The sequence below is a fragment of the Spermophilus citellus genome (assembly GCF_964194105.1).
Source record: "Spermophilus citellus genome assembly, chromosome: 4".
Classification (NCBI taxonomy): domain Eukaryota; kingdom Metazoa; phylum Chordata; class Mammalia; order Rodentia; family Sciuridae; genus Spermophilus; species Spermophilus citellus.
In genome coordinates this window covers 121,425,250-121,450,751 of record NC_138185.1, presented here as the reverse complement: position 1 = coordinate 121,450,751, position 25,502 = coordinate 121,425,250, and the positions used below count along the sequence as shown (strand labels likewise).

Genomic DNA, 25,502 nt, shown 5'->3' with positions numbered 1-25,502 from the left:
AGAAAATAGAAGACTTTAAAAATGAGGAAAAACAAAAGTGTAAAATAAAGCTTAACTATGTTAAGGAGCCTGAGAACTAAGAAAATTATCAAGAACAAGTCACTGGTGATCTTCAGACAGGTAGGGATTACAGGCCTACAACATCATGCCCAGCTAATATTCAAGTCTGATGATATAAGTGATCAATAGGACAGCAGTGATTGGGGTCACTCAGCCAAGCTAGTATCTTCTTTAAGACAAGGATATGGGAAATAAAGAATGACAAGAGAGAGATGGAGGTAGAGAGGCTAAAGATTGCCTGCTGAAGGGCAAAAGGACGATGATGTGAAGGTGTGGGGGAGGGAAGCAAAACAAACTTGCTTCTTCGAATATGAACAGGCTTTGGGTTAAATGTCCAAGAGTTTTGCTAGTTATTTGAAAGAGCAAGAAATAGAACATACCTTCAATTTCTTCTTCCTATGAATATTAGGAATGCTAGGTAGTGAATAACATGATGGTTCCAAAATGAGGTTAATGTTAATTACCCACTGAATTCTGACACACAGGCATACAAGTATCTAGATGAACTTGCCAAAATGCCAATCAATCAACTTCAATGAGGAATACAAACTAACAAATTAATATCAGTTGCCCTGCATGTAATCTTGTAGAGATTCTGAGTCAATAAAATGGGATATGTTTGGCAGACCTAGTTTTTATTAACTGTAATTTAATCTCAGAAACTATAATGACCTTTAAGGAAAGTATAAAAGTTTGGTTGTGTGATAGCAGAAAATGTCTTAACAGATTAGCTATTTACCTTGAATGTTGGCTTATCATGCCCGTTCCTGCCCGGCCATCACCCATTCGCCTTGTATCATGATAGCCAGGCCCTTGAGAAGGTGGACCATGCCACTCTTTCCTTGGTCCACTTGTGTCCCGTCCATGGCGTTCAACCACATGTCGTTCTTCAGGATAGTGCTAAAGAATAGCATATGAAAAGAAAAGTCACTGACATATTCAGTTTCATACTAATTTATTTATACTGTTGGATTTTTTTTTTTTTTAGTTGTAGTTGGACACAATACCTTTATTTATTTTTTTTTATGTGGTGCTGAGGATTGAACCTAGTGTCCCTGACGTGCTAGGCTAGCCCTCTACCACTAAGCTATAACCCCATTCCTAAACTGGTATGCTTTTAATACTAGAAGCAAAGTAATAAAGTACCCGAGAAGATCAAAAGGATAAGTGATACAACAGTATACAAAGAGTGCCCATCTGTTTTGTACTGAGAAGCTACTCAGGCTTCAGGGTAGGGTTTAAGGGAAAGGGTTGAGAACCTTAATTTCTATTTTTATAGCTTTCAGCACCATAGCATTTTTTGGCCCTAAGTATTTCAAATGCCTGGATCTATATATATTATATGAAGGCACATACACGCACACACTCAAAAAAGGTCAAAACCTTAAGACAAATCAGGTTGAGAGTATATGAGCAACCTATCAGGACAATGTGCAAATGGAACCTAGAAATAGGAGTTGTCATCTTCTTTTAAATTAATTATTTAATTTATTTATTTATATGCAGCGCTGAGGATTGAACCCAGGGCCTCACACATGCAGGCAAGTGCTCTACCACTGAGCCATAACCCCAGCTCAAGAGTTGTCATCTTATTTTACACAATACTAGTTAGTGCTATGGCTCTTCCAAGGTGCCACATCCATGACTACAAAAATACAAAGCAGTTAGCATAAAGAAACGGAAGCCATAGAACTAAAGATCTGAGGAAGAGTCAAGAGTTGTGACACCTAGCTTACAGGAAACTGAAGGTGTCCACAGAAATACTTAGAGACAACTTAAGGAGCAACATTGTGAAAAAGAGAATTTTCCTGGGATAATACAGGATCTCCTCCTTAAGATATGTTTTCTAAAAATACACCTGAAAGCAGGTGGTCAGTTTATGAGACTTACTTAAGTTTTACTCTAAATGAGGCAGAACATATAGACTACATACTCAGTCTTAAAAGTTCTGTTCAACCAACCTAGGTACCCTTCAACAGATGAATGGATAAAGAAAATGTGGTATAAATACGAAGTGAAATTAAAAAAAATGAAATTATGGCATCTGCAGGTATATAGATGGAACTGAAGATTATAGTAAAGGAAATAAGCCAATAATAAAAAAAAAAAAAGAAGAAACAAAGGCTAAATGTTCTCTCTGACATGTAGATACTAATATACAATGCTTGTGGTCCCCATCAACATTCACTGGATTAGACAAGGGGAATGAAGGGAAGGCAAGGGAGGTGGGAATAGAAAAGACAGTGGAATGAATTGGACATAACTTTCCTATGTTCATATATGAATACACCACCAGTAAAATGCTACATCATGTATGACCATAAGAATGGGATCCTCATTAGAATAAGTTACACTCTATATATGTAAAATAAGTCAAAATACACTCTACTGTCATGTAAATCTAAAAAGCACAAATAAAATTTTTTAAAAAAGAGAAACTTATTATAAATACTTGTCCAAAAAAAAGATCTGGCTGAGCACAGTGTTATATGCCTGAAATCCCAGAGGCTCCAGAGGCTGAGGGAGGAAGATTGTGAGTTGAAAGCCAGCCTCAACAACAGCGAGGTACTAAGCAACTCAGTGAGACCCAGTCTCTAAATAAAATACAAAGTAGGGCTGGGGATATTGCTCTGTGGTTGAATGCCCCTGAGTTCAATCCCCAGTTTAAAAAAAAAAGTTCTGTTCAAGATAAATAGCTCAATGAACCTGTCTATTAAACATTTTTACTTATTAGAAACATAAAAATTTATACAGCCACAAGGCCCAAATCTGTTTCATATATATGCTGGGTAAAATGATATATAATACTAAAAAGAATGCAAAAAGATTTTTGGCCAGATTCCTGGTCAAAAAATATTATTACAAAACCTAATATGTATGTATTCAAATGCAAAATGAAACACCAGGATATAATACAAAGACACACTTCAGAGGATTCTTTTTCTTTTTTTTTTTTGTAGTTGTAAATGGACAGAATGACTTTATTTTATTTGTTTATTTTTATGTGGTGTTGAGGATTGAACCCAGTGCCTCACGCATGCTAGGCAAGCACTCTGCTGCTGAGCCCCAGCCCCAGCCACTCAGGATTCTTTTTGATATTCAATTTTATAGAAGTATATTCTATTCATGCTAGTGTCAACTCAAATACCAATATTTCATCAATAAAATGAATTTATATAAGGCAAAAGTTTTTTGCCCATTCAAGCCATTAGGAAATCAAAACTTTCCTCTGCCTAGCTCATTAATTTACAAAACTTTCAAGTCAATACTGTCACAAGAATTAAGCAATTAAGGAGCTCGGTGGGATGGCACACACCTACAATCCCAGCAAGTCAGAAGGCCAAGGCAGAGGAGAACAAGTTCAAGGCCAGTGTGGGCAACTTAGTGAGACCCTGTCCAAAAGCAAAAATAAAAAGCACTGGGAATGCAACTCAGTGGTAGAACACCCCTGGGTTCACTCCTCAATTCCACAAAAATAAAAAATGAAAAGCAATTAAAATATATATTCTACTCATCTTCCTTTATTTAGAAGAGAACAAAAAAAGTTTTATTGCATTTCTATACTAAGCTACTTAATGAAGGAAAGGAGACAATTAAAATAAAGTCATCATTAAGAAGGTTCATTTACCAAATGTAATAATTTTCAAATTATAGCAGTAAGCTTAATAAAAATGAAATAAATATGTCAAGGTTAGTATCCTACTTTTTTACTACTGATGATTACTGACAGTTCAACTGAGAAAGAGTTAGATTTTTTGAAAGAAACAGTCTCTCGGTCATTTCAATCTAACTAATTTAGGCCACATTATAATGATACTCCATATTTGCAGAGTATGAGTTTCCAGTAAATCATCCTCAGCATTTACCTGGGCTCCACTCCCTCGATCTGAGATGATTCCTCTGTCTCCTTCTCTGCTTCCATAACCTGTGGCATTACTGCGATTTCCAGGGGGAGCGCCTCTCACGCTGTGTCCTGATACTTCTCTACCGGACCGTTCCGGCCTTTCAACTCTATTAAATAAACCACAGAAACAAGATATAATCAAAACTTCATTATAATTTTTTTTTAAATCCAAATGCATTATATACTGTTAGAAAGGTGTTAAAAGTACACAAATACCTTGCCTCACGTTTATCTGCAGACATGCTTCCTTCACTTTTCCAGGAGGTTGGTCTAGGATTGGGCCCTGCTTCTCGAGGATGTCTAGCGTGAGCAATATCAGGCCTGTCATGAATGATCACTGTTCTCCTCTCATCTCGTTCCCCTCGTACCTCTCGTCTGTCTGTTTCTCTAAGTTCGTTTCTTGGTGGTGGAGGCTCATTTCTTCTGGAATCACTGAAATTTTTGGGATACCTTTCAAAGCTTGGATCTTCTCTTCGTGCAGTTGGTCGTGCTTTTTTCCCTTCACTCGGACCAACAAAGCGTTCTCGCCTGTTGTGGAAAAACAACGCAGGTCCTAAGTAGTACTCACTTTGTCTTCTTCTGAACTTTACTCGTATAACCTGTAACTTATGCCACCTTCTTTTCAAAAAAACTAAAGGCAAGACCCACCAAAAAGCTAACTTTAAGAATTTTCATTTAAATTTAGCTAAATGGGGGCTGGGGATGTGGCTCAAGTGGTAGCGTGCTCGCCTGGCATGCGTGCGGCCCGGGTTCGATCCTCAGCACCACATACCAACAAAGATGTTGTGTCCGCCGATAACTAAAAAACAAAATATTAAAATTCTCTCTCTCTCTCTCACTTTAAAAAAAAAATAATAAAAAAAAATAAATTTAGCTAAATGTCTGGCAGGATAGTTGTTTTTATTTAGAATAAGGAGAAATAATGTCACTCAAATCACTAGCAACTTTAAGAATATTTTATTGTATGTAACAACTGAAGTACTTGTTAAGCTATGCGTTCCCACTCAGTATTAAAGGTAGGAAGATAAAGCCAGCCAACCCACTTAACCTTGCTATAGTGGCCTATTTAACTAATTTTGAACATTGAACCACATCCCCATTAACAAAAAGCAAAATTATCAAACACATTTTGATCTGAACATTCACTTCTGGCTTAGTACTTCTTTTTTGTGTAAAACCCAGGATTTTGCACATGCTAAGTGTTCAGTGTTCTCCACTGAGCTATACCCCAGTCCCATGATTCAACACTACTTAATTAATATTTTAATAGAGAACCAGAGTTAGCAATAACAAGTCTCAATTTTTAACATATCTACCTACCTTTCAAAAGATGAAGACTGTACAGCTGAACTCTCGGGAAACCTGCCCCTTTCCCGGTGATCAAAGTCATTAAATCTGTTCTGTTGCCGAGAGTAGTCAGATCCATGACTGAATCGTGCATCTGTATCTAGAGACAACTTTTTATTCTCGCTCCAGTAAGGGTCATCTCGCCTTAAAGAGAAATTTTTGCTCATTTATATGAAATGACTTTTACAATAATCAAAACCCACTCACTTGGAGTCATACATACCATGTTAGAACTGTGGACACAAGAAGCTACTAAACTCAAGACACAACACAATTTAGTTAGGAGTGCAAGCTAGCAAGGAATTAACTGCTAAATTCTGTAAAGTCATATAATGTTAGAGGAATTTAAACAGAAGAGAAAAATAGTCTTAAAAATCTGCCTGTTTTAAAAATCATTAAATGGAAAAGACAGATAAAACACTTGATGCAACGTTATAATAAACTCTAACTAGCAGTCCACAACCTTTGCAGTTATCTTTAACTTTGGAAAAGCAAGTCTCAAGCACATTCATTCCACCTAGTTCTTCACACAATCTACTAAAGCTCACAGAATTTATATTAAGATAATTAAATGAATATATTTATATTTTAAAATCTATTATTAATGAACACAAACACAAAAGAATTCAGTCTTTCCTAGTTTATGACTTATATTTTTGAACTATCTGCATTACTGATAAAAACTTTCAAAATGGGTCTGAGTTTGAGAATCATTATCAAAACCTACCATGATTACATATTTTCAATCATAACAAAAAAATCATTTGGCATTAAAGAAGGGGAAAAGGGAGAGAAAGAAAAGCAGACTATTCCTACTTGATACTGCACTGGGTCCATTCCAGTACTGAAATCCTTCCCACCCCCACTTGGCCATGACCTTTTATTCCAGGGACAGGAGCCTGTACTTTTTAGTTCTTTAGTCTTGGTTTGATAGGAATGATATAGCAAGTAAGGAAGAAAGTAAACAAATACCTATGATCTACATCATGTGGGCGTTTCAAAGAATTCCTTTTTTCTTGTTCATAACGTAGCTGCTGCTGCTGCCTTCTGAGTTCCTCTCGTTCTCGAGCAATCCGTTCGGCTTCCTTACGACGTTCCTTTAGATGACACAGAAAGAAGAACCAGCCAATACAAAATGAAGATAGAAGGTAAGCATATATGCAACTGTGTTTTAATCCAGTCAGTAAAAACCCATCATAGGCTAGTGCCAAGCAAAACACACACCTGGGACAAATAAATTTGATTTCAATAATCTATGCTACATGTAACTATTGTTCTGCAACATTAAATATAACAGGGTTGATTGGTGAAAGCTGGCAAGTATTTGGGAAGGTCAGATTTAGTTCAATCATTTGACTAAAACAAAAGCACTTAAAAGGGAATTAGATATAGAACTCTTAATATGTAGGAAACTAAGTGCCTTAAAACCCTGGATTGCAATTGTACAAAGAGAGGCATTATTTCCTTCCATCCGTGGGATTTTATTCCCACTATCATATGTAAGAAAATACTTATTGTTTTCTAAGATTGGGATAGTGACAGAGCCTGGATTACAACTACTCTGGACTCAGAGTCCTATGCTCAGACTATTAGGCTGCCATTATATTGCAGAGCTAGAGTTATTACCAATTATCTAGAACAGAATTACTATTAAACGTATTTTGAACTAGTACCTAATTCATTGTTATCTTTCAGGGATACTTAAATGTTCATTAGTTTAACTCAATGTATAAAAGCTTTACAATAAGTAAAGCAAATTTTAGGAAAAAAAATCACAGTGTTTGAAAAAGGTGAGTTATTTAAGATGAAAAGATTTTCTGACTGCACCTGTTCAATACGAATGCGTTCCCTTTCCAAGCGTTCGCGTTCCATTCTCTCTCTCTCTAGTTTTTGCCTTTCAATTTCTAGGCGCTCTCTCTCTCTCTGTAAGCGTTCCCGTTCTTCCCGTTCACGAATTATTCTAATGCGTTCTCGCTCTCGACGCTCTCTTTCTGCAATCTCTCTTCGTCTAACAAAAATCAGTATTTAGAAATACTTAAATTATGCTAGCACTGTGTGAAAGAGAATAGCTGTTGAATTTTTCCTTGAGGTTGTCAATTTTAAACTTCAACTTAATCTCAGTCGTTTTAATGTAATTGGAAAGAGAACTCAAAATAAAACTTTAAACAGATTCCAATATTGTCACTTTTTTATAAGACTGTCAACTGAACGCTAAATTTTTATAGAATCGTTGCCTTTTAGATGATTCCTGTTTAAACAAAAACCCCACTGAAATAGCCCACTAATTGTCATTTTAAAAAAAGATATTCTATAATATATAAATTTATAAAAACTACAAATTTGTCTAACATATATTCTATCTCCTTAAATAATTTATGTACTTTATTCTGATGACTTGGAATTATAACTAAAAACATCAATTATAGCAAATGCTATATATTAAAAAAAATGGTGCTCAAGAGTCCCGTTTGGTGTATTTAACAGATGGCTCCAGGTAACATGCTTTCTGGAGTCAGAGGTAGCTCAATCATTTAAACTAAATTAAAACACTATTTATACTTTTTATAGTGTTTTTGTCTTTCCTCACTCTCAGGTAGTCAGCATACTTTTCTGTCCCTCATCATGTCTTCCTCTAGCAACCTAGTGGTTCTCTCATTGAGTCAATGTTACTCCCATGGAAGCTGAAGGGGCACTTTAAATGACCATGGGGCTGTTCCTAGAATTTAGTAGTTGGGGACCAAGAACTCTAAAAACCTTATGATGCATGAATTGTCAAGAGTAATCCTACACAACAAAAACCATCCAACATGCCTTTCAAATGCTACAGTGGATATTCATGTCATTTATAAATCAAAAGCCTTAAAATAACATCTGAGTCTAGAACCTAACTTCATTTTAATAAATGCTAGTCTTGTTTACTTACTTTTACATATTAATATGTAAGTATTAGTTTTACATATTAAATTTTTTCAGTAATGAAACTCCATGTAAACAGAGGGAATATAATGCTTCTTTTGAGAACTTCACCAAGAGTTGTTCACCATTTCAGAAATCACATTATAATGTAAACACCACTCCTGGTATTTGACTCACCAATCAGTCTGTATTTGCAGTTTTCACATTCACAGTGAGTCTAAGGTACAAACACCTGACTACTCCATTAAGTCTTCTAGGGAGTCATGCCTAAACATTCATATCTGGAATATATATTTTATTATAAATTATTTATTTCTCATTTAGAGTTAAATCATTATGTTAATTCTCTGGAAATTATTTGTATAGGTGGATATGTTATGCATCAATGTCATTTCAGGCAAGTAAGAAGGGCATCTGAAATAGTTTTTTATTTAAAAAGGAGCATTTCGGCTAGGTGTACTGGTGCAGGCCTTTAGTCTTAGCAACTTGGGAGGCTGACAAAAAGGATCCCTTGAGCTGGAATTCAAGGCCAGCCTGGGAAACAGTGAGTCTCTATCTCAAAAATAAATAAAAAAGGGGTATTGGTCTAACAGGTTTGAGAATCCCTGTCCTACCAACTCCTCACTCCTTCTCTCCTCAAAACCTGTTAATTAAACAAACAGGAAGCTAAGCACATTGTGACTTCATCTAAAAAGGAAAAAAGGTTTTAGTGAAGCTGTATGGTAATGACTGTATTACTTAAGTTGCTAAAAGTATCTCTGGCAAATGAGTAGATGAAATCCCATAATTGACCTCTGGACAAGATAGTTTAGCATTTGGAAAAATATATTAAAAAACACATTCACAAGAATATTTCAAATGCCATCCAAAAATTGGTAGATGAAGGTAAACTGGAACTCATGATTATCTGTTGAGGTATCACCACTAGAAACAGAAACAAAATTTTTTGTTTTCAGTCTGATTTAAAAAAAAAAATGCCTATGTAGGGATGGAATTTGAATACAGTAACATTTATTGGTTGAGCAAGTCTTCCCTCACTTGGGCAATAACAAACTAAAGAACAATATATTTTTATTGATGAGTTTTGTGATAAAATTTAAGCACAGCATTTAAATACTGTAACTTACTTTGAAACTATCTCAAAAATTTTTTCCTTTAAAGTCTTTTTTTTTTTTTTTTTTTAAATGGCAGCAGCTTTGGAGTACAGGAAAGAGCATTGGACTTGGAGTCAGAAGACTTGGATCTGAGTCCCGACTCTGCCACTCAATAGCCATGTGGTTTTAGAAGAGTCATTTAGCCTCTCTGGGCCTCCACGTTTTTGTATGAAATACTGCACATAACTAACCTTAATAAATTGTGATTGGAGATAACAGATGGGAAAATGCTTTCTAAAATTTTGTAAAGTGCTATGAAAATTTAAGAAATCATAAATAGTACTACATTTCTTTAAAGTGGCAAATAGTCTTCTGCAGGACTATAGTTTCCAGAAATCTGGCTGGTAACTAGAATTAAAGATGTACTAATATAAAACAAGTATAAAATGGACTCTTTCCTACCTTCGGAGGGAAATTGCTCGTCGCAGTCTTTCAAAACGAACTAAATGTTCTCTCAATCTTTGTTCCTTCATCTTTTCAAAAGGCAAAATCTCTTTCCTTCTGTAGTCTTTGTCCCTTTTTTTATCTAGGCTAGCTCTCTCCTTTTCCTTGCTTCTTCCATGAATCTATCAGGGGGGGAAAAAAAAGAGGATTAAAAGTTAAAATTATATTGGGTTTTATTTTTCAAGTTTAACAGATCAATTAAAAAGTTCAAATGCTTGAGTAACATTTTTTCTTAGGTTTTTCAGCATGAACATATACAAAAATGGTTACACAATTATCTTCTTTGGTAAACAACTGAAAGAGTCTCAAAGACTTACTTTTTCATATCTTCCTCTTCTTGATGGCCTACAATGATCTCCCTTAGTTTTGTCTAATATTACCATGTGTCCTGGACTCTTTGAACCTAAAGAGAAAAAAAATATACAGGTAAACAAACATCTAAAAAATATTTTGTTGAAAAGAATATATACACGTAAAAAATGCTGAATTCTTATACAGATATTCACAAGCCAATACATGAAATAAAAAAGTTTCTTATTCTGAGAAATTAAATGGGAGATTTTTAAACAGTTCAACCTGCTAACATAAATAATTTCAATGAAACTAAAAGATCCTAACTCAATATTATAAATCAATGATCATTTTAAGACAGCTTAGATTTTTTTTTTGCTACATCCCTAGCCCAAATCAGCTCAAATAGTTAAAGAGAAGACAGTTAGTCCTACTAAAACTTCTTCTCTACCACAGACACCTAACAACAAAGCTTAAATATTCACCTGGATTTGTAATCTCAGGTTTTCCCTTCCACTGTAAAAAGTAAGTAGTAGATTGTATTAGAAAGGGATTGAGAAGAAATATACATAGCATACTTATTCGCTTCTTTTCTTCACTTTTTTTAATCGATTCTGAAGTTTGGCCACTTCCTCCATTATCATTCTTCTCATCTTTACCTTCTATTTTCTTAGCATCCTTGCTCTCTTTTTTTTCAAATTTTTCAGATGACCTTTTCTCTTCTTTTTTGACAGAGGCTTGTATCCTGACCATATCACCCCAGACAAGAAAACAGAATGAGGACTACTTCATTAATGTACCAAAAAGTCTATATGTATATTAAAAACAAAACAAAACAAAACAAAATGTAACCTAGCACTAAATAAAACTATTATGGTTTGGATATGAGGTGTCCCCCAAAATCTCCTGTGCTAGTGCAGGAATTTATAGATGAAATGATTGGATTGTGAGAGGTATAATCTAATCAGTCCATTCTTGTTTGAATGGAATGATTGGATGTTAACTGTAGGCAGATGGGACATAGTTGGAGGTGGCAGGTCATTGGGTTGTACCCTGGAAAAGTGTATTTTCCCTGTTATCCCTTCCCTCTCTCTACTTCCTGACCCCTCCATTTGCTGAGCAGCTTTCCTCAGCTGGGGCCTTCCTTCATGATGTGCTGTCTTGCCTTAGGCACAGAGTAACGGAGTCAAGCACCTCCAAAATGAGACCTCTGAAACCGTAAGCCCCAAATAAACATTCTTCTCAGGTATTTGGTCACAGTGAGAACCACTTCACTAATGTACCAAAAAAGTCTGCTTAATAAAACAAAACAAAATAAACCTGAACCCAGCACCAAATAAAATAAATAAATCCTTACTTGCTACTTCTATCACTCATATTTTTTTTATCTCCAGAACTTCTTGAACTACTCTTTTCATCATTTTCTTTCTTCATTTCTTTCTTAGAAGGATCACCTTTTACCTGAAAGGTTTAAACCAGAAAAAATATAAATCTTTAAATTTTAAAGTTACATTACGATTATAAAAAGTGTGTTGATAGCAGAAAACTTGGAAAACACAGAAAATTATTTTTATAAAAAAGTAAATTAAAAAGTGAATGCAGGGTCTGGGGTTGTGGCTCAGTGGTAGAGTGCTCGCTTAGCACGTGTGAGGCACTGTGTTCGATTCTCAATACCGCATATAAAAAAATGAATAAAATAAAGGTTCATCAACATCTAAAAAATATAATTTTTTTAAAAAGTGAATGCATAAAAATAAAACTCACTCTGATATTACTTCCTGCCCGTATCATCCTTAAACTGAAAATTACAGATTGATTATCTCTTCTGAAATGCTTAGGACCAAAATGTTCCATGTCTGAATTTTGGAATATGTACACAGGCTTTACAATTTGAGCATACTAATTCTGAAACTCTAAAAAATAAACAATGCTCTGAAGTTTGAAGCAGTTTAAAAGAGTTTCAGATTTTGGATTTTCAGATTTGTGATTTTCAACCAGCCTTTGTCATCACATTAATCTCCTTCTTATGAACAATTAGGCAAACTTACTTTTTCAACAGAAATCAGCTGACCATGCAGCTCAGTGCGATGAAGATGTGCAATACATCTGGCCACCTCTGTGCTTGATGACATAGTTACAATGCCATAGCATTTTGCCCCAGGACTTCGAGCATTTGTAACTACCTTTGCACTAAGAACCTATAAAATGAGATTATACTTTAGTAAGTTTTATAATTTAACAACTAATTACACATTTCAAAATAGATAAAACTTCAGAACTGAGACTATTCAAATTAAAGGATATAGTGAAGACATTAATTCAAGACAAATTCTGTATATGTGCCATTCTGTTTCAAGCTCTTATGATCAATATCTGCCTTATCAATATGAACTTAGTGTTCACGGGAAGGTAAGTGTTAAAAAGCAATTTAAACTACTTTTTAAATTTATTTATTTACTTATTCTCCCACTCCAAAATGTACCTCCAAACAACTAGTCATATCAACAAAGTAATGATATGATTCACAAAAGCAAAGTGACCAGATACGTTTCTAGATTATAGTTTTCGGCGGACACAACATCTTTGTTGGTATGTGGTGCTGAGGATCGAACCCGGGCCCAGCCCCCGTTTCTAGATTATAGACAAATGTTAACACTTTCCTATGAGTCACTTTGTATTTCAAAAATGAATAAAGAACCAGTCACTTGTTTTAAAAAAAAAAAAAGCAAGACTTAAAAATACATCCTTGGGCTGGGGTTGTGGCTAAGTAATAGAGCGCTTGCCTAGCATGTATGAGGCACTGGGTTCAATTCTCAGCACCACATATAAACAAATAAAGTAAAGGTTCATTGACTACTAAATTTTTTTTTAAAAATCCTAAAAATATATATATTCCCAAATTTAAAAAACAACACCTATATAATTTCAAAATATTTATTAATACAAAAATGACAAATACTTTCAATTCTATAGAATGGATAGTTAAAAGAGACAAAGCAGGTATGGATGAATGAGAAGAAAAGTGAAAACAATAATTCAGTGCTGAGCAAGGAGGAACAAAGACACAATGCCAGGAAGAGGTAAACAGTTAATTTAAGAGGTTTTACAGTATGGGTGGCAAGAAATTATCAGGTTTTATTGTCCCACAACAATTTAAATTCTAAGTCCAAGGTCCTATTATATCAAATAGATATATCCTTATATAGGTTTAGTCCTAACAAATACCAACATTCAAATATTGCTTTTACCTAACAATACATTACTGAAAATAGAAATATATACCACAGTTGATTAAGGTACTACAATCCTCAGTGTCCTAAATCTGATACCTCAAGAACCTCATTTGCTCAGGTTACTCTCTAATGCTGAAGAAAAAAGCCCTCCTAAAGTCAACAAGACAGGTTTTTGCAATATTCATTAATGGCTATATACCAATACTGGCTATTCATTTAGTAAATATTCAAACCCTGTCATATACAAAGTACAGTAGATAAGGCTCCTGCCCTCAAAGAAACACTGATGTAAGCGAAAAACTTAATTTAAGGAAAAAAGTACTTTGTGCCTTAAGAGATACACACTGCAGTCCAATGCCACAGGAATACATTGACTCTTCTTTAACCACTACTTCTTTTTAGTTTTCCCCTTAAATGCCAGAGAAACATTTCCTAACAAATGAGACACCCCTCCCCCACTCTGAACACTCCAGTGTCTTCCTTCCTCACACTCAGAACAACTTCTGATTATTTAAACACACACACACACACACACACACACACACACAGAGAAATCCCTAGAAATATATATCCAGTTTTACATTTTTCCGTATCACTGGAATGGAATCTCTGTAACAAATCATATTTGGGGTTTTCCTCCTCAAAATACATAACTCCTATTACCTAATACCAGCCTGGTTACATTTGCAAGATGACCAAATTAACCTCAGCAACGTGCTAGAGCCCATGCTAAATAAAGTACTAGAAAAAATCATGACGAATAAAACTCAGTCCTTTTAAGCTTTGGAAAATAAAGATCATCAGGGCTCAAAGTGAGATAAAACACCATTCAACCCTTTACCCCAATCTATCATTACCTCAGTATTCAATAATTATACTTGTAATCATCCAAAGAGATACAAAAATGACAACACATTTATATAATATTGTTTTGAATATAATCTGTTTCAACTGCAGATACTAGAAAGATGGATAAGAAGGTAAAAAGAATGTACCTTTCCATATTTGCCAAAGAGGTTCTTCAAATCAGCAGCTTTGGTATTAGAAGAAAGTCCACTAACCCAGATATTTTTAGTTGAGCTTCCACTGCTACCACTAGTACTACTTGTACTTCCTAGAATAGATTTAATATCAGATGTTTAAGTATCTTACTCAGAATTTTTTTTTTCAAAAATTAAAAGGGCCATGTTCTTTCAAAGTATCAAATCCTTTCATTTCAATTGATAATATGATCATACTATATGCAAAATCCTATGAATCTGCTAGTATTACAATCAACCAGAATAACTTACAACATAATTAGTAAGCAAAGAAATATTATTTGTACACTTCCTATAACATGAATGTTACGTCAAAGTGGGTGAAAATCGAATGTGTGTCTTGGACCTTTTCTGTTCAGTTTTAATAATTTAAACACTATTACTGCACTGAACAAGACAAACAATAAACAGTCATCTGGAATGAACAGACTGCTTAATTCCTTATCTGTTGGGGGCTTTAGATTTTGAGAAATTGTAGTGGAAGAGGGATAAGTCAGAGCAAAGGATAAAGTGTTTTCAAGTATCTAAATGGTTAATAACAAAGCCTAAGACTAACCGATTCATCACCTTCATAGTCTTTCAGAAAAAGGATAAGAGAAAATGGGAATTATAGACAGTTAGATAATACTGGATCCATGATTCATACATATACATTATATATGAGAATACAAGCCCAGTCAATCACCCTTTAATGCTTTTCTTCAAACATGCCACAATAGAACAATTTTTATAATTCCATGCTACTATATGTAGAAAGAGTAAATTTTTCAATACTTTAAAGAGTTGCATGACACAGGCAGTTGAAAAACTACTCAGTGTCCACTTATAGGAGAGAGACAATGTATTGATTCAAATATTTTAAATATAAATGGCTTATGCTTTTCTAATTTTAAGAATAACATTCATCAAAGAATCTATTTTATCTTATGAAAGGTTAGAAGTTTGTGTATCTTTTTTGTTACTAGTAACATTTTGGGTCACATATCTTATTACAAAAAAAGAAAAGAAAAAGAAAATAACAGGAAAAATAAAAAGCACTACTTAACCAAGAATCAAGCTTCTACATTTAAAGGATAATTTTATGAACTTTTTGTATCTTATTCATTAACCTAAACTATAAGAAATGTGAGTATTCCAACTGTCAATTAGTGAATCAAATCACTATAATTTCTAACTATTAAAATATACTAACAAAATGCACTAAATAAACCATAAAGGAGGCATATGATCCTCCTTTAGACACTAAAGAGGTATTTTAGGACTTTGTATTATCTAAATGGTAGATTTACTCTAAAATGCTTTTATTAGAAAACAAACATTTTTTCAAGTAGACACAGCGTTATGTACAAGATGATTTTTTTGTATGTATTATTTACAAATAATATGTATTATTTGTAGCTTGTGACCATGAGATAACCAGTGATTTTCCAAAACAAAAAGCAATCAAATATTACATCTTGAAACTTAAAAGACTTTTTTAAAAAAATTATTTTTCCACAAAGTAAGCCAAGTTAGGAAGTAAATTCTAAAGCATTACAATCATGTAAGCAGGTTATATTCATAGACGTATGCTCTGATTTAAAGAATGAAGAAAGTAAAACCAAAGTGTAGAGACTAATTATCTTTTAAAAACTTGACTCCATGAATTCACACAAATAATATTTATTATTTACATTTCCTTCTCAAGAGAATGGGAAAATGAATGTGGTCCATGTACAGTGGTTACAAATAACTGCAACTAAAGATAAAATACTTCTGAAATTATAAGCATGAAATATCTATTAATGTTCAATACAATTGCTTAGAATACAATCGATAAATTTCCCTAGCAAATGGTTTTTTAACATACTCATACCAATTTACAAAGTAATTAAATAATAATACTTTATTCATAGTTACACAAAGGCAAAATTTTTAGTTAATAAAAATTATAAGAACTGAATATTAAAAAAAATAACAGACAACTATTACTTTTTAGTGAAATTATGCAATGCTATCACTGAAATAGGAAAAAATCCATTACCTTTGTCATCTTTAGTTGATGTCTTGCTGTCTTTAGATTCCTTTGAAGAGCTAAAGAGGCAAATCATCAGAAGAAAATTGAAAACAAAAAACAAAAACAAAACAAAAACCGAGCAGTTTGATATTGACTATATTGCAAACTAGTGCTATTCATACAAATTAACAATTCCAAAAGCCTAGAATAGGTTATTTGAACAAATGACTCCCTTAGGATTCTTGCACTGATTTTCCCCAAGATGCCTGAAGATCTAGATTTTCTGATAATTCTATTCAGTGGATATATGGCCATCTTCTCCAGATTTCAGGACTGGGACTTGACTTCATTTTGTGTTCTTAGAACTGATAGTTGTTCATTAACCATCATCACAAGGATTTTAAAAAATAAAACACAAAAAAATTGTCAATTTGAAAAACAAAAACAAAAACAAAAACAACCAAAAAACCAAATATATGCTGACAATTCGACAATGCAATCAGTAGGACACACTGCATATTATGAAGGTCTTGAATTTTTTTTAAAAGTAACTTATGACGGTCAAAAATATTATAGGCAGGATCATAAGATACTAATTACTGTACATGGTCTTGAAGCCACCCCCTTAATGTAGAGTGATCTGCTGGAATTCAGTATCGTAAAGAACTGACATAGAAAAACAAACCTCTTTGCTTGACCAGAGGCCCCAGTAGACGAGGGCCCTTTCTTCAAAGTATCCTTTTCTTTTTCTCCAGATTCTGCTTTCTTAGAACTTTCTCTGGCTTCCTTCTCGACAGGATCACCCTTCACGCAGTCTTCCTTCTTACCATCTTTATGGTTCGCATTCATCTCATAATCCTTGGTTTCCTTCTCCGGGCACTGTGCAATGGCGTCCTGCCCATCTTTTGGCTTACTTGCTTCAGAATCTGTAATTTTCACATTTTTACCTGTTTCTAGGAGGTCATCACCATCAAAATCCAGAGTGATGGCATCTTCAGCCTGGATTGTGACCGAGATGTTGTCATCCTCAGCTTCTTTCACAGTCGCATTAGCTTCCATCTCTTCATGAGCTGTGTGATCAGCCTCAGCTAGGTTCCCTTCTGAAGGAAGAGGTTTAGATACTTCTTGTGTACCATCACCAGAACCTGCTATATCTAAGAGGATTTAACAGGAATAAATATGGCAAAACAAGAAGTTTAAACAATTTCATATTCATAAGCTAGAAAAGGACCTAGAAAATATAAAGCCAGTTATTAGCACTGATGGAAGGTTAGGGAGAAAAAAAAAACACAAGGGTATTAACTAACATAAACAATCCTTTACCCAGGATCACTTATTCTTCACGGAAAAAATGATCTCTACATACAAACATCAAACAACAATAGTGAGAAAATGTTCCATCCTGAAGATACCAGTTCTTCATTTCTGGTTAGAAGTTAATGACATGTGGAAGATTTTTTTTTTTCCCCTCCATGGGATAGTGACAAATGTGTAGATTTGTTTTTTAGTGTTCAAATCATCTTGGGATTTAACCCTCTGACCTTCAGAATTCCCAGAGTGACTTCTTGGAAGGTCACAGTCTGAGGATATCAGTCTTCAAAGTGTTTCAGGGCCCCATCTTTTTCATTCTTCAATTCCTGGTAGTCCAGAATCGAATGGAAAACTGCTACGGAGGGCTCCGATGATGCTCCTGCTTCATAACGTCCAGGAAATTGGTTATTTCCAGTCTTCATCCTGTCCAGCCAGTCCGCAATTACCATTTTTCAAAGATGTCTTGCATTCCCAAAAAATAGAAAGGCCTCAGGCATGTGTGATTTTCAGTCAGTAGCTTGATTTATTCATCATTACTTCTAGGCTGTTTATTCTGCCTTCCTTAGAAGCCTGCTCCATGTCCTTTCTAGTCCAAAGTAGGATCCTTTGTGACTTCTGTCCAAGAATTCAACCTCATATTGATCACAAGAATTGCTACTGATGTCCCTGTAATTGTATTGGATGATATAGCTCTCCTAAACTACTAAAACTATTGAAATACTATATGAAAATTTCTTTAAACAACAAACACAAAGTCAGTTTCCTGGTCACTCACCATTTTTAGAACTAGTTGCAAAATTCATTATGAGTTATATACCAGGACTCCAATAAGCACATATGAGTTACTGCAGTGTTGGTCTTAAGGACACAATCAACTTACCGTATGGTATGGTAGAAGTTATCTTTAAAATAAAGTACAAAATGGCATAGTTCACTTACAGTAACTGATATGTACTATTAAGATAGAACATATCTTAAGTGGTCAAAAGAAAATTAAAATCAATTGAAAACTTAAATCAAGACGCTAACTTAATTCACTAAATTGGTAAATTTAAAAATAAATTCATTTTAAAACTAAGATTTCATTAATAATACCGTTTTATGTAATTTACTTTTCTAAATGTTAGCAATTTTTACACTCTACTTAGCATCAAACATACCTTTCTCATTTTCTTCTTCCTCACCATCCTGAAATTTAAAGAATAATCGAATGTAAAATGAATTTATATAAAACTAGATTTTAATAAGAACACAAAAATCAGTTAAGTTAAACTGGTGGATAATTTAAGAAAATTAATGAGGGATAGCTATCACTAACAAATAAATATAATATTCCAGTCAGAACCAGGGCCCATTTAGAGCGATGTAGCACAAGCTTGGTATATGCAATTTTAGAAAAGAAAAGGGAAATCTGTCAAAAATTACATCAACAAACGGGGAATATTTAGTTTCATTATTCAAAGTAAGTTCATGTAACCTAAATCTTACTCATATCAAAGAACTGCCAATAAAAAGACTGACCTGATTATTTTATGTCACTCAGTTCACAGGTACTCAGTGCATATTATTCAAAACAAGTACTAGAAAGCATAACCTGTAGATATATACTTTCAAGAGCTTGAATACACATTAATATATCAAAACAAATAAAAATACTCCCTCATTAAGCATTTCAGACATAAGAAGGATGACTGAGTAGTAGTCAGTTTCATACTACTCATTTTATTATTTAAAAATAAATTCATAACTGTCACATATACTGGTGGCTGACCAATTTAAAAGTGGTACTGGTGTTATGGGTAATTTTAAAATATTTAACATGTTTACTTAATCTAAAATTAAGAATATGCTATCTTGAAAACAAGAATGAATGTTGGAAAGGGAAAAGTTTTTTTATTCTATTAAGAAAATATTGCAAAAATCACTGAAGTGATCCACAGAGATACAACCAACATTTCCCAAAAAATAAGACCATAAAGAAAAGTAAAAGTAATATGCATTACAATCTCAAATGAAAAGAATTTTAAGGATTTTTTTTTGAGGGAGTACTGGGTATTTTTAATTTTGAGACAGGGTCTCATTAAGTTGCTTAAGGCCTTGATAAGTTGCTTAGGCTGCCTTGAACTTGCAATCCTCCTGTCTCAGCCTCCTGAGCTGCTGGGATTATAGGCATGTGCCACCAGCATCCACCATCAGGAATATCTTGATTTTTATTTATAACTCTTAAAATTAAGCTGAGTAGAAAGAAGTAGATTGTTATAGGCCAGGTAATATGCTACCATGTTCAAAGCCTTAAAGCAGTGGTTCTCAAATTTCAGCACATATTGGAACCCTATAAGGCTAATTAAAACAGACTCTGGGCACCTACCCCAGTATTTCTGTTTCAAAAAGTAAAAGCAGGGTTTGAGAATGTGCATTTCTAACAAGCTCCCAAGCGATGTTAATGCTGCTGGTCCAGAAAGAACACTCTGAGACGAATACTGTCTTAAAATGACAGCTTCTTGGAGAAAAACTTGAACCAAAAACTTAAACTAAATTACCATATAAATGTCCAGATCAAGGAATGAGTCATTATTTTATATATTCAAGAAACATGAAGAAAACTAAAAATACTTCCAACCCCATACCACAAGTGTAGGAAGTAAAAATAGGCCAGAACAAAGAAATCATTAATTGTTAGAAAAGTAAATCCCATTATTACATAATTATACTATATTTCATTATAAGAATTTCCTTTCTTTCTTTTTTTGGTTCCAGAGATTAAACCCAGGGCGTTTAACCATTAAGACACATCCCCAGCAATTTTTCTTTTGGGTGCAGAGCACCAGAGATTGAACTCAGAGGAATCTGACCACTAAGCCACAACTCCAGCCCCATTTTGTAATTTATATAGGGTCTTACTGAGTTGCTTAGGGCCTCACTTTTGCTGAGGCTGGCTTTGAATTCATGATTCTCTTGCCTCAGCCTCTTGAGCCATTGAGATTATAGGCATTTACTACCACGCCCAGCCTTCCCTAGCTCTTTTTATTTTTATTTTCTGATAGGTTCTTGCTAAATTGCTGACATTGGCATTGAATTTGCCATCCTCCTGCCTCAACCTCTCAAGTTACTGGGATTACAGGTGTACATGTAGACGTCCAGCAGAATTTCTTAATAAAAATCTATATGAATTTACTTTCAATTATATCTCTAATCTGCAACATTTTAAATGTATTTTTTAGTTGTTGAAGGACCTTTATTTTATTCATTTATTTATATGCAGTGCTTAGAACTGAACCCAGTGCCTCACCCATGCCAGGCAAGTGCTCTACCACTGAGCCACAACCCCAGCCTCTCTAATCTGCAAGATTGGAAAGGAAAAGAAAACACTTTTATTTGGGTGAAGTGATAGGCAGTGGCAGCAAGAAAAAGATGAATTGGACAAATATTTTCTTTCAAACTCTTTTTTAACACAATAATGGGGACTGGACCCTGGGCCTCTCACATGCTAGGCAAGGATTCTACCACTGAGTTACATACTCAACCCCTTTTATTTTGAGACAAAGTCTTGCTAAATTGCCAAGGCTGGCTTCAGCCTTAGCCTCCCTAGTAGCTGGAATTACAGACTTGAGTCACAGCACCCAGCTCAAACTCTTTTAGTAATCTCATTTTTTTTTCAGGGAGTGGGAGTGGGGGGTGAGGGGTGTTACTGGGGAGTAAATTCAAAGGCACCGACCACTGAACCACATCCGTGGTCCTATTTTGTATTTTATTTAGAGCAGGATCTCACTGAGTTGCTTAGTGCCTTGCTTTTGCTGAGGCTGGCTTTGAACTCACAATCCTCCTGCCTTAGTCTCCTGAGCCGCTGAACCCAGCCTCTAATTTATCTTGAAAGAGGGCAAATAAACTGAGACACCTTAATGTTTACTTGAAAGTAGAACAAATGAACTTAAAGAATGCAACTTGACTCTCCTTTATTTACCTGTGATGTCAACAGCACACCTCTTCTGCATTATTAATTAATTAATTAATTTGTGGTACTGGGGACTGAACCATGCATACTAGGCAAACACTCTACTACTGAAAAACATCCCCAGCCCTGCATTATTCTTTTAGAGCTGTATCATTGATTAGGTTCAACAAAAGGATGACCAAATTATTTGCTAATATTTGAAAAAATAAAAACTTAAAATACTATGATATAAAAATCAAAATTCTTCCTGTAGTTCCTGCCAATTAAAAAATGTTATTTCTAGTTGCTAAAGTAACTGGTAAAGTCTGGCTTACTTTGCTGAAGAATTTTTAGATATTTATCTTAATAATTCACCATATCTTCTGTAAGATCTCATAACTTCAGTTTCTCTATACAATGGTTATATTAGCTTTATTACAAATTCTTAATGTCTGTAAGAAAAGGGCCTAACAGAGCCGTCAGGAAACAAAACTAACTACAATGGAGATGAGGCACAAAAACAACTGATGTTAGTACAAAAGATGAACCACAAATGTTAAGTACATATTCATTTTATTGTGTAGTACAGTAAGCACAGCACTACTCAGGTTAAGCAGAAATTCTAAATAAGCTCCAAATTCCTTGTAATAAGGAAACAAACCAAGAAATAATATGGGAAACTTTTTCCTCTTTAAATGATATAATATGCTATGCTGAAAGATTTAATGCAAAGCTCTTCTAACTTTTATTTCATCCTAGCAGCAGCAATGACTACTAAGAGACAAAAGGCAATACCTAAAACTTATTTTTCAGTTATCAAGTATTTACTGTGTACCCATTATACTACCTCCTCCTAGATACAGGGTGATATAGGTACGTATATGTGCTATATATGTGATATAAGTCCAGGTACATGTATTTGCTATAAGTACATATGTATTTATGTGCTAAGATGATTCCCCTTCTTCTGACCTGTATTCAAGTTGACTGAATAAACCTTTAAAATAACCTTAAATCAGTAACTGCCTGACATGTATTTAGCTATATGCTAAACATTATGAGAAATACAAAATGCTTGGAATATCATATACAATAAATATTTGTTGATATGAATTACTGACTACATGTAGTACAAGATACTGATGTTTTTAAAGGGTTTAACTTCAACATTAAGTACATACAATAGAACATTGACTAGTGAGGGGTTTATCTAGTGACAAGAATACCCAAAGACTAGGCATTATGAGTCATAGTTGTTTATTCTATCACTATTTAACTAAAACAGTTTTACTTTGTGTTATATCATCCATCTAGACAAATTTAACTGTAAAATAGCAATCACGTGTGATACAAGATGTATCAAGAATTAAGATGGATGGAAAAAATTCTCTGTGTATAGTAAAGCACAACATAGACAGACATTAGAGAAAACTTTATGAAGATAGAGGACAGTCTGGCTTTGAAAGGCATATTGATGTCATTTGACCAAAAAAAAAAAAAAAAAAAAAAAGTCACTTCAGGTAAGTGAAACATTAGGTAGGGCCAAAGGCAAATAGGAAAAGAGATACACATATTGTGATCATTGAAGATTGAAGAGGTTTTTAAGTCAACATCAAACTTCTAAGAATTAAAGCACAAGCAAGCAAAAACATCTTAAAGAAAAATGTTCAGAAAATTCTCAAGTAATTGATATCTTCCAAACTAGTAAAACAATACTATAAATAAGTACTAATTGCGAATGCTCTATGTGCCAGGATCTAGGATTAATCCTTACACCAATCTAGCAAGGTAAAATTTACAATTTTCACTTTATCGATATAAAAATTGACTAACAGAACTGGTCCAAAGTCACAAAATTAAACTAATAGATGTAGAATCTGAACCAAAGTCTACTAAGCACTGCACCTAGAAGTTAAAGCCTAAGATTTAAGCTTCAAAGTCAAAGCCTGAGAACTAGTTGTAAACAGAGATATCCCTATACAGAACCACTATTTATTTATATTTTTAAAGCAAATAATAGAAAAATAAATCATGAAGTTTTAAAAAGTTACTAATAAGGGGACAATAGGGGCTGGGGATGTGGCTCAAGCGGTAGCGCGCTCGCCTGGCATGCGTGCGGCCCGGGTTCGATCCTCAGCACCACATACAAACAAAGATGTTGTGTCCGCCAAAAACTAAAAAATAAATATTAAAAAATTCTCTCTCTCTCTCTCTCTAAAAAAAAAAAAAAAAAAAAAAAAAGGGACAATAGGGAAGCAGACTACCCTCCCCCAAGTTTTGGGCATTGAACCAGGGGCGCTTTATCACTGAGCTATAGCCTCAGTCTTATTTATTTATTTATTTATTTAGAGACAAAGTTGCACTAAGTTGATGAGGCTGGCCTCAAACTTATGATCCTCCTGTCTCAGCCTACAGAGTCACTGAGATAAGAGGCGTGCACTGCTGTGATCATCTAGGAGACTAAAAATATTGTCTCATGATTTTGACTTTATAGCTTTTGCCTAAAACACATTAATCTGTTCATCCCTAGTGGGGTACATCATTATGACAAATATAACTTAGAAAAAAAATCCTTAAATTATGTTCAGTAATTTGGTGGTGGTTTTATCATTCTAAGACTGTTGTTCCTGGGTGTACTACAAGATGCAGGAAATGATTAACTTGGAAGTACCCATATAAACTAAAAATTGATGTTATTTTAAAAGTAAACACAAATGAAAATGGACAAAACCCAACACATTCCATTGCTCTATACATTCAAAAAGCCTAGAAACAATGATCAACTCAGTAACAATGGACACCCTTAATAATGAGATTGTTGTCCTGAAATACCATTTACCACTAAAAGGAAGAATTGGCTACCTGTAGGTCTGGAGGAGGAAATGGAACATCTTTACATAATATCAGAAAATAAGAATCAAACTACAAAAATCATGTTGAAAGGATTCAAGAGCCAACTTGAAGAGGCTATCACACCATTAAGATGGAACACTTTGAACATTATGAAGGATAATAATGGCAATAGACATCAACTTAGAAGGACATTAATTATACATCAATTATATTCAATTCTTGAGTTCAAAATGAAGGGGAAAAAAAAAAAATTCAAAACTCACTGGTCACTGTTGGAGATGTTAGTAACCAGATCATTATTCTGAAAATTGTTAAGTAAAAGGAAAGAATCAGACATACATCCTAGCTTTCCTTTACAAATTATACTTCTGGGTAACCAAACAGACTAGGGGGTGGTTTTTCTTTCTAGAAATATCCCAGCTAATAAATAAAGAAATGATGGCATTAACACATTACCATTTTGTAATCCTTAATGGGATATGGATCAATAATGACTGATATCACCATCACAAAGATACAACCAGATATTATGTGTATCTAAAGAATACAATACTACCTATAAAATAGTTATTATTTTTTTTAACAGGAATAGACAAAATTTGATAGAAAGCCTTAGATCTTACCAATTTACAGTACAACTAAACCACACTAGATGCCTGTTTTTAGAAATATTTTTATTAAAACACAGTCAAGCCCACTATTTACATACTGCCTATGGCTGTTTTCATGCTACAATAGCAGAGTTGAATAGTTGTGACAGAGATCATATGGCCCACAAGGCTAACATATTTACTATCTGGTCCTTAGAAAAACTGTGAACCCCGACTCTATAGGATAAACAGATAAATTTTATCAGTAAAATAGTGGAAAGAAATAAAATGGAGAGAAAAACTAAAGATTAAAATGCATAGATTTTATTTATATTTGGAAGAGGGCATGGCTGATTGAATGTTTAAATACTAACGTATATTTAATGGTCTAAATAAACATTTTTATATTAGGAATTATATAGAAAGGAAAGA

At 34.1% G+C, this 25,502-nt stretch overlaps 1 protein-coding gene across 11 annotated transcripts in view; it reads right to left on the bottom strand.

The window, feature by feature from the left end:
- The window catches only part of SLTM (SAFB like transcription modulator), a 45,723-nt gene that overhangs the window by 2,546 nt on the left and 17,675 nt on the right, over positions 1-25,502 (bottom strand). For 4 of the 11 annotated variants that reach the window (XM_081291868.1, XM_081291873.1, XM_081291876.1 and 1 more), the window contains 15 exons: positions 18,857-18,884; positions 17,071-17,539; positions 16,413-16,462; positions 14,345-14,463; positions 12,165-12,314; positions 11,474-11,577; positions 10,695-10,861; positions 10,143-10,228; positions 9,784-9,947; positions 7,139-7,319; positions 6,284-6,408; positions 5,285-5,455; positions 4,181-4,492; positions 3,927-4,071; positions 800-960 (listed from right to left, as the gene is read on the bottom strand). In XM_081291868.1, the coding sequence (XP_081147994.1) occupies positions 800-960; positions 3,927-4,071; positions 4,181-4,492; positions 5,285-5,455; positions 6,284-6,408; positions 7,139-7,319; positions 9,784-9,947; positions 10,143-10,228; positions 10,695-10,861; positions 11,474-11,577; positions 12,165-12,314; positions 14,345-14,463; positions 16,413-16,462; positions 17,071-17,539; positions 18,857-18,884 (2,432 nt within the window). The remainder of the gene's footprint in view (positions 1-799; positions 961-3,926; positions 4,072-4,180; positions 4,493-5,284; positions 5,456-6,283; positions 6,409-7,138; positions 7,320-9,783; positions 9,948-10,142; positions 10,229-10,694; positions 10,862-11,473; positions 11,578-12,164; positions 12,315-14,344; positions 14,464-16,412; positions 16,463-17,070; positions 17,540-18,856; positions 18,885-25,502) is intronic. The other 7 variants (XM_081291871.1, XM_081291875.1, XM_081291877.1 and 4 more) reach the window with 3 other exon arrangements.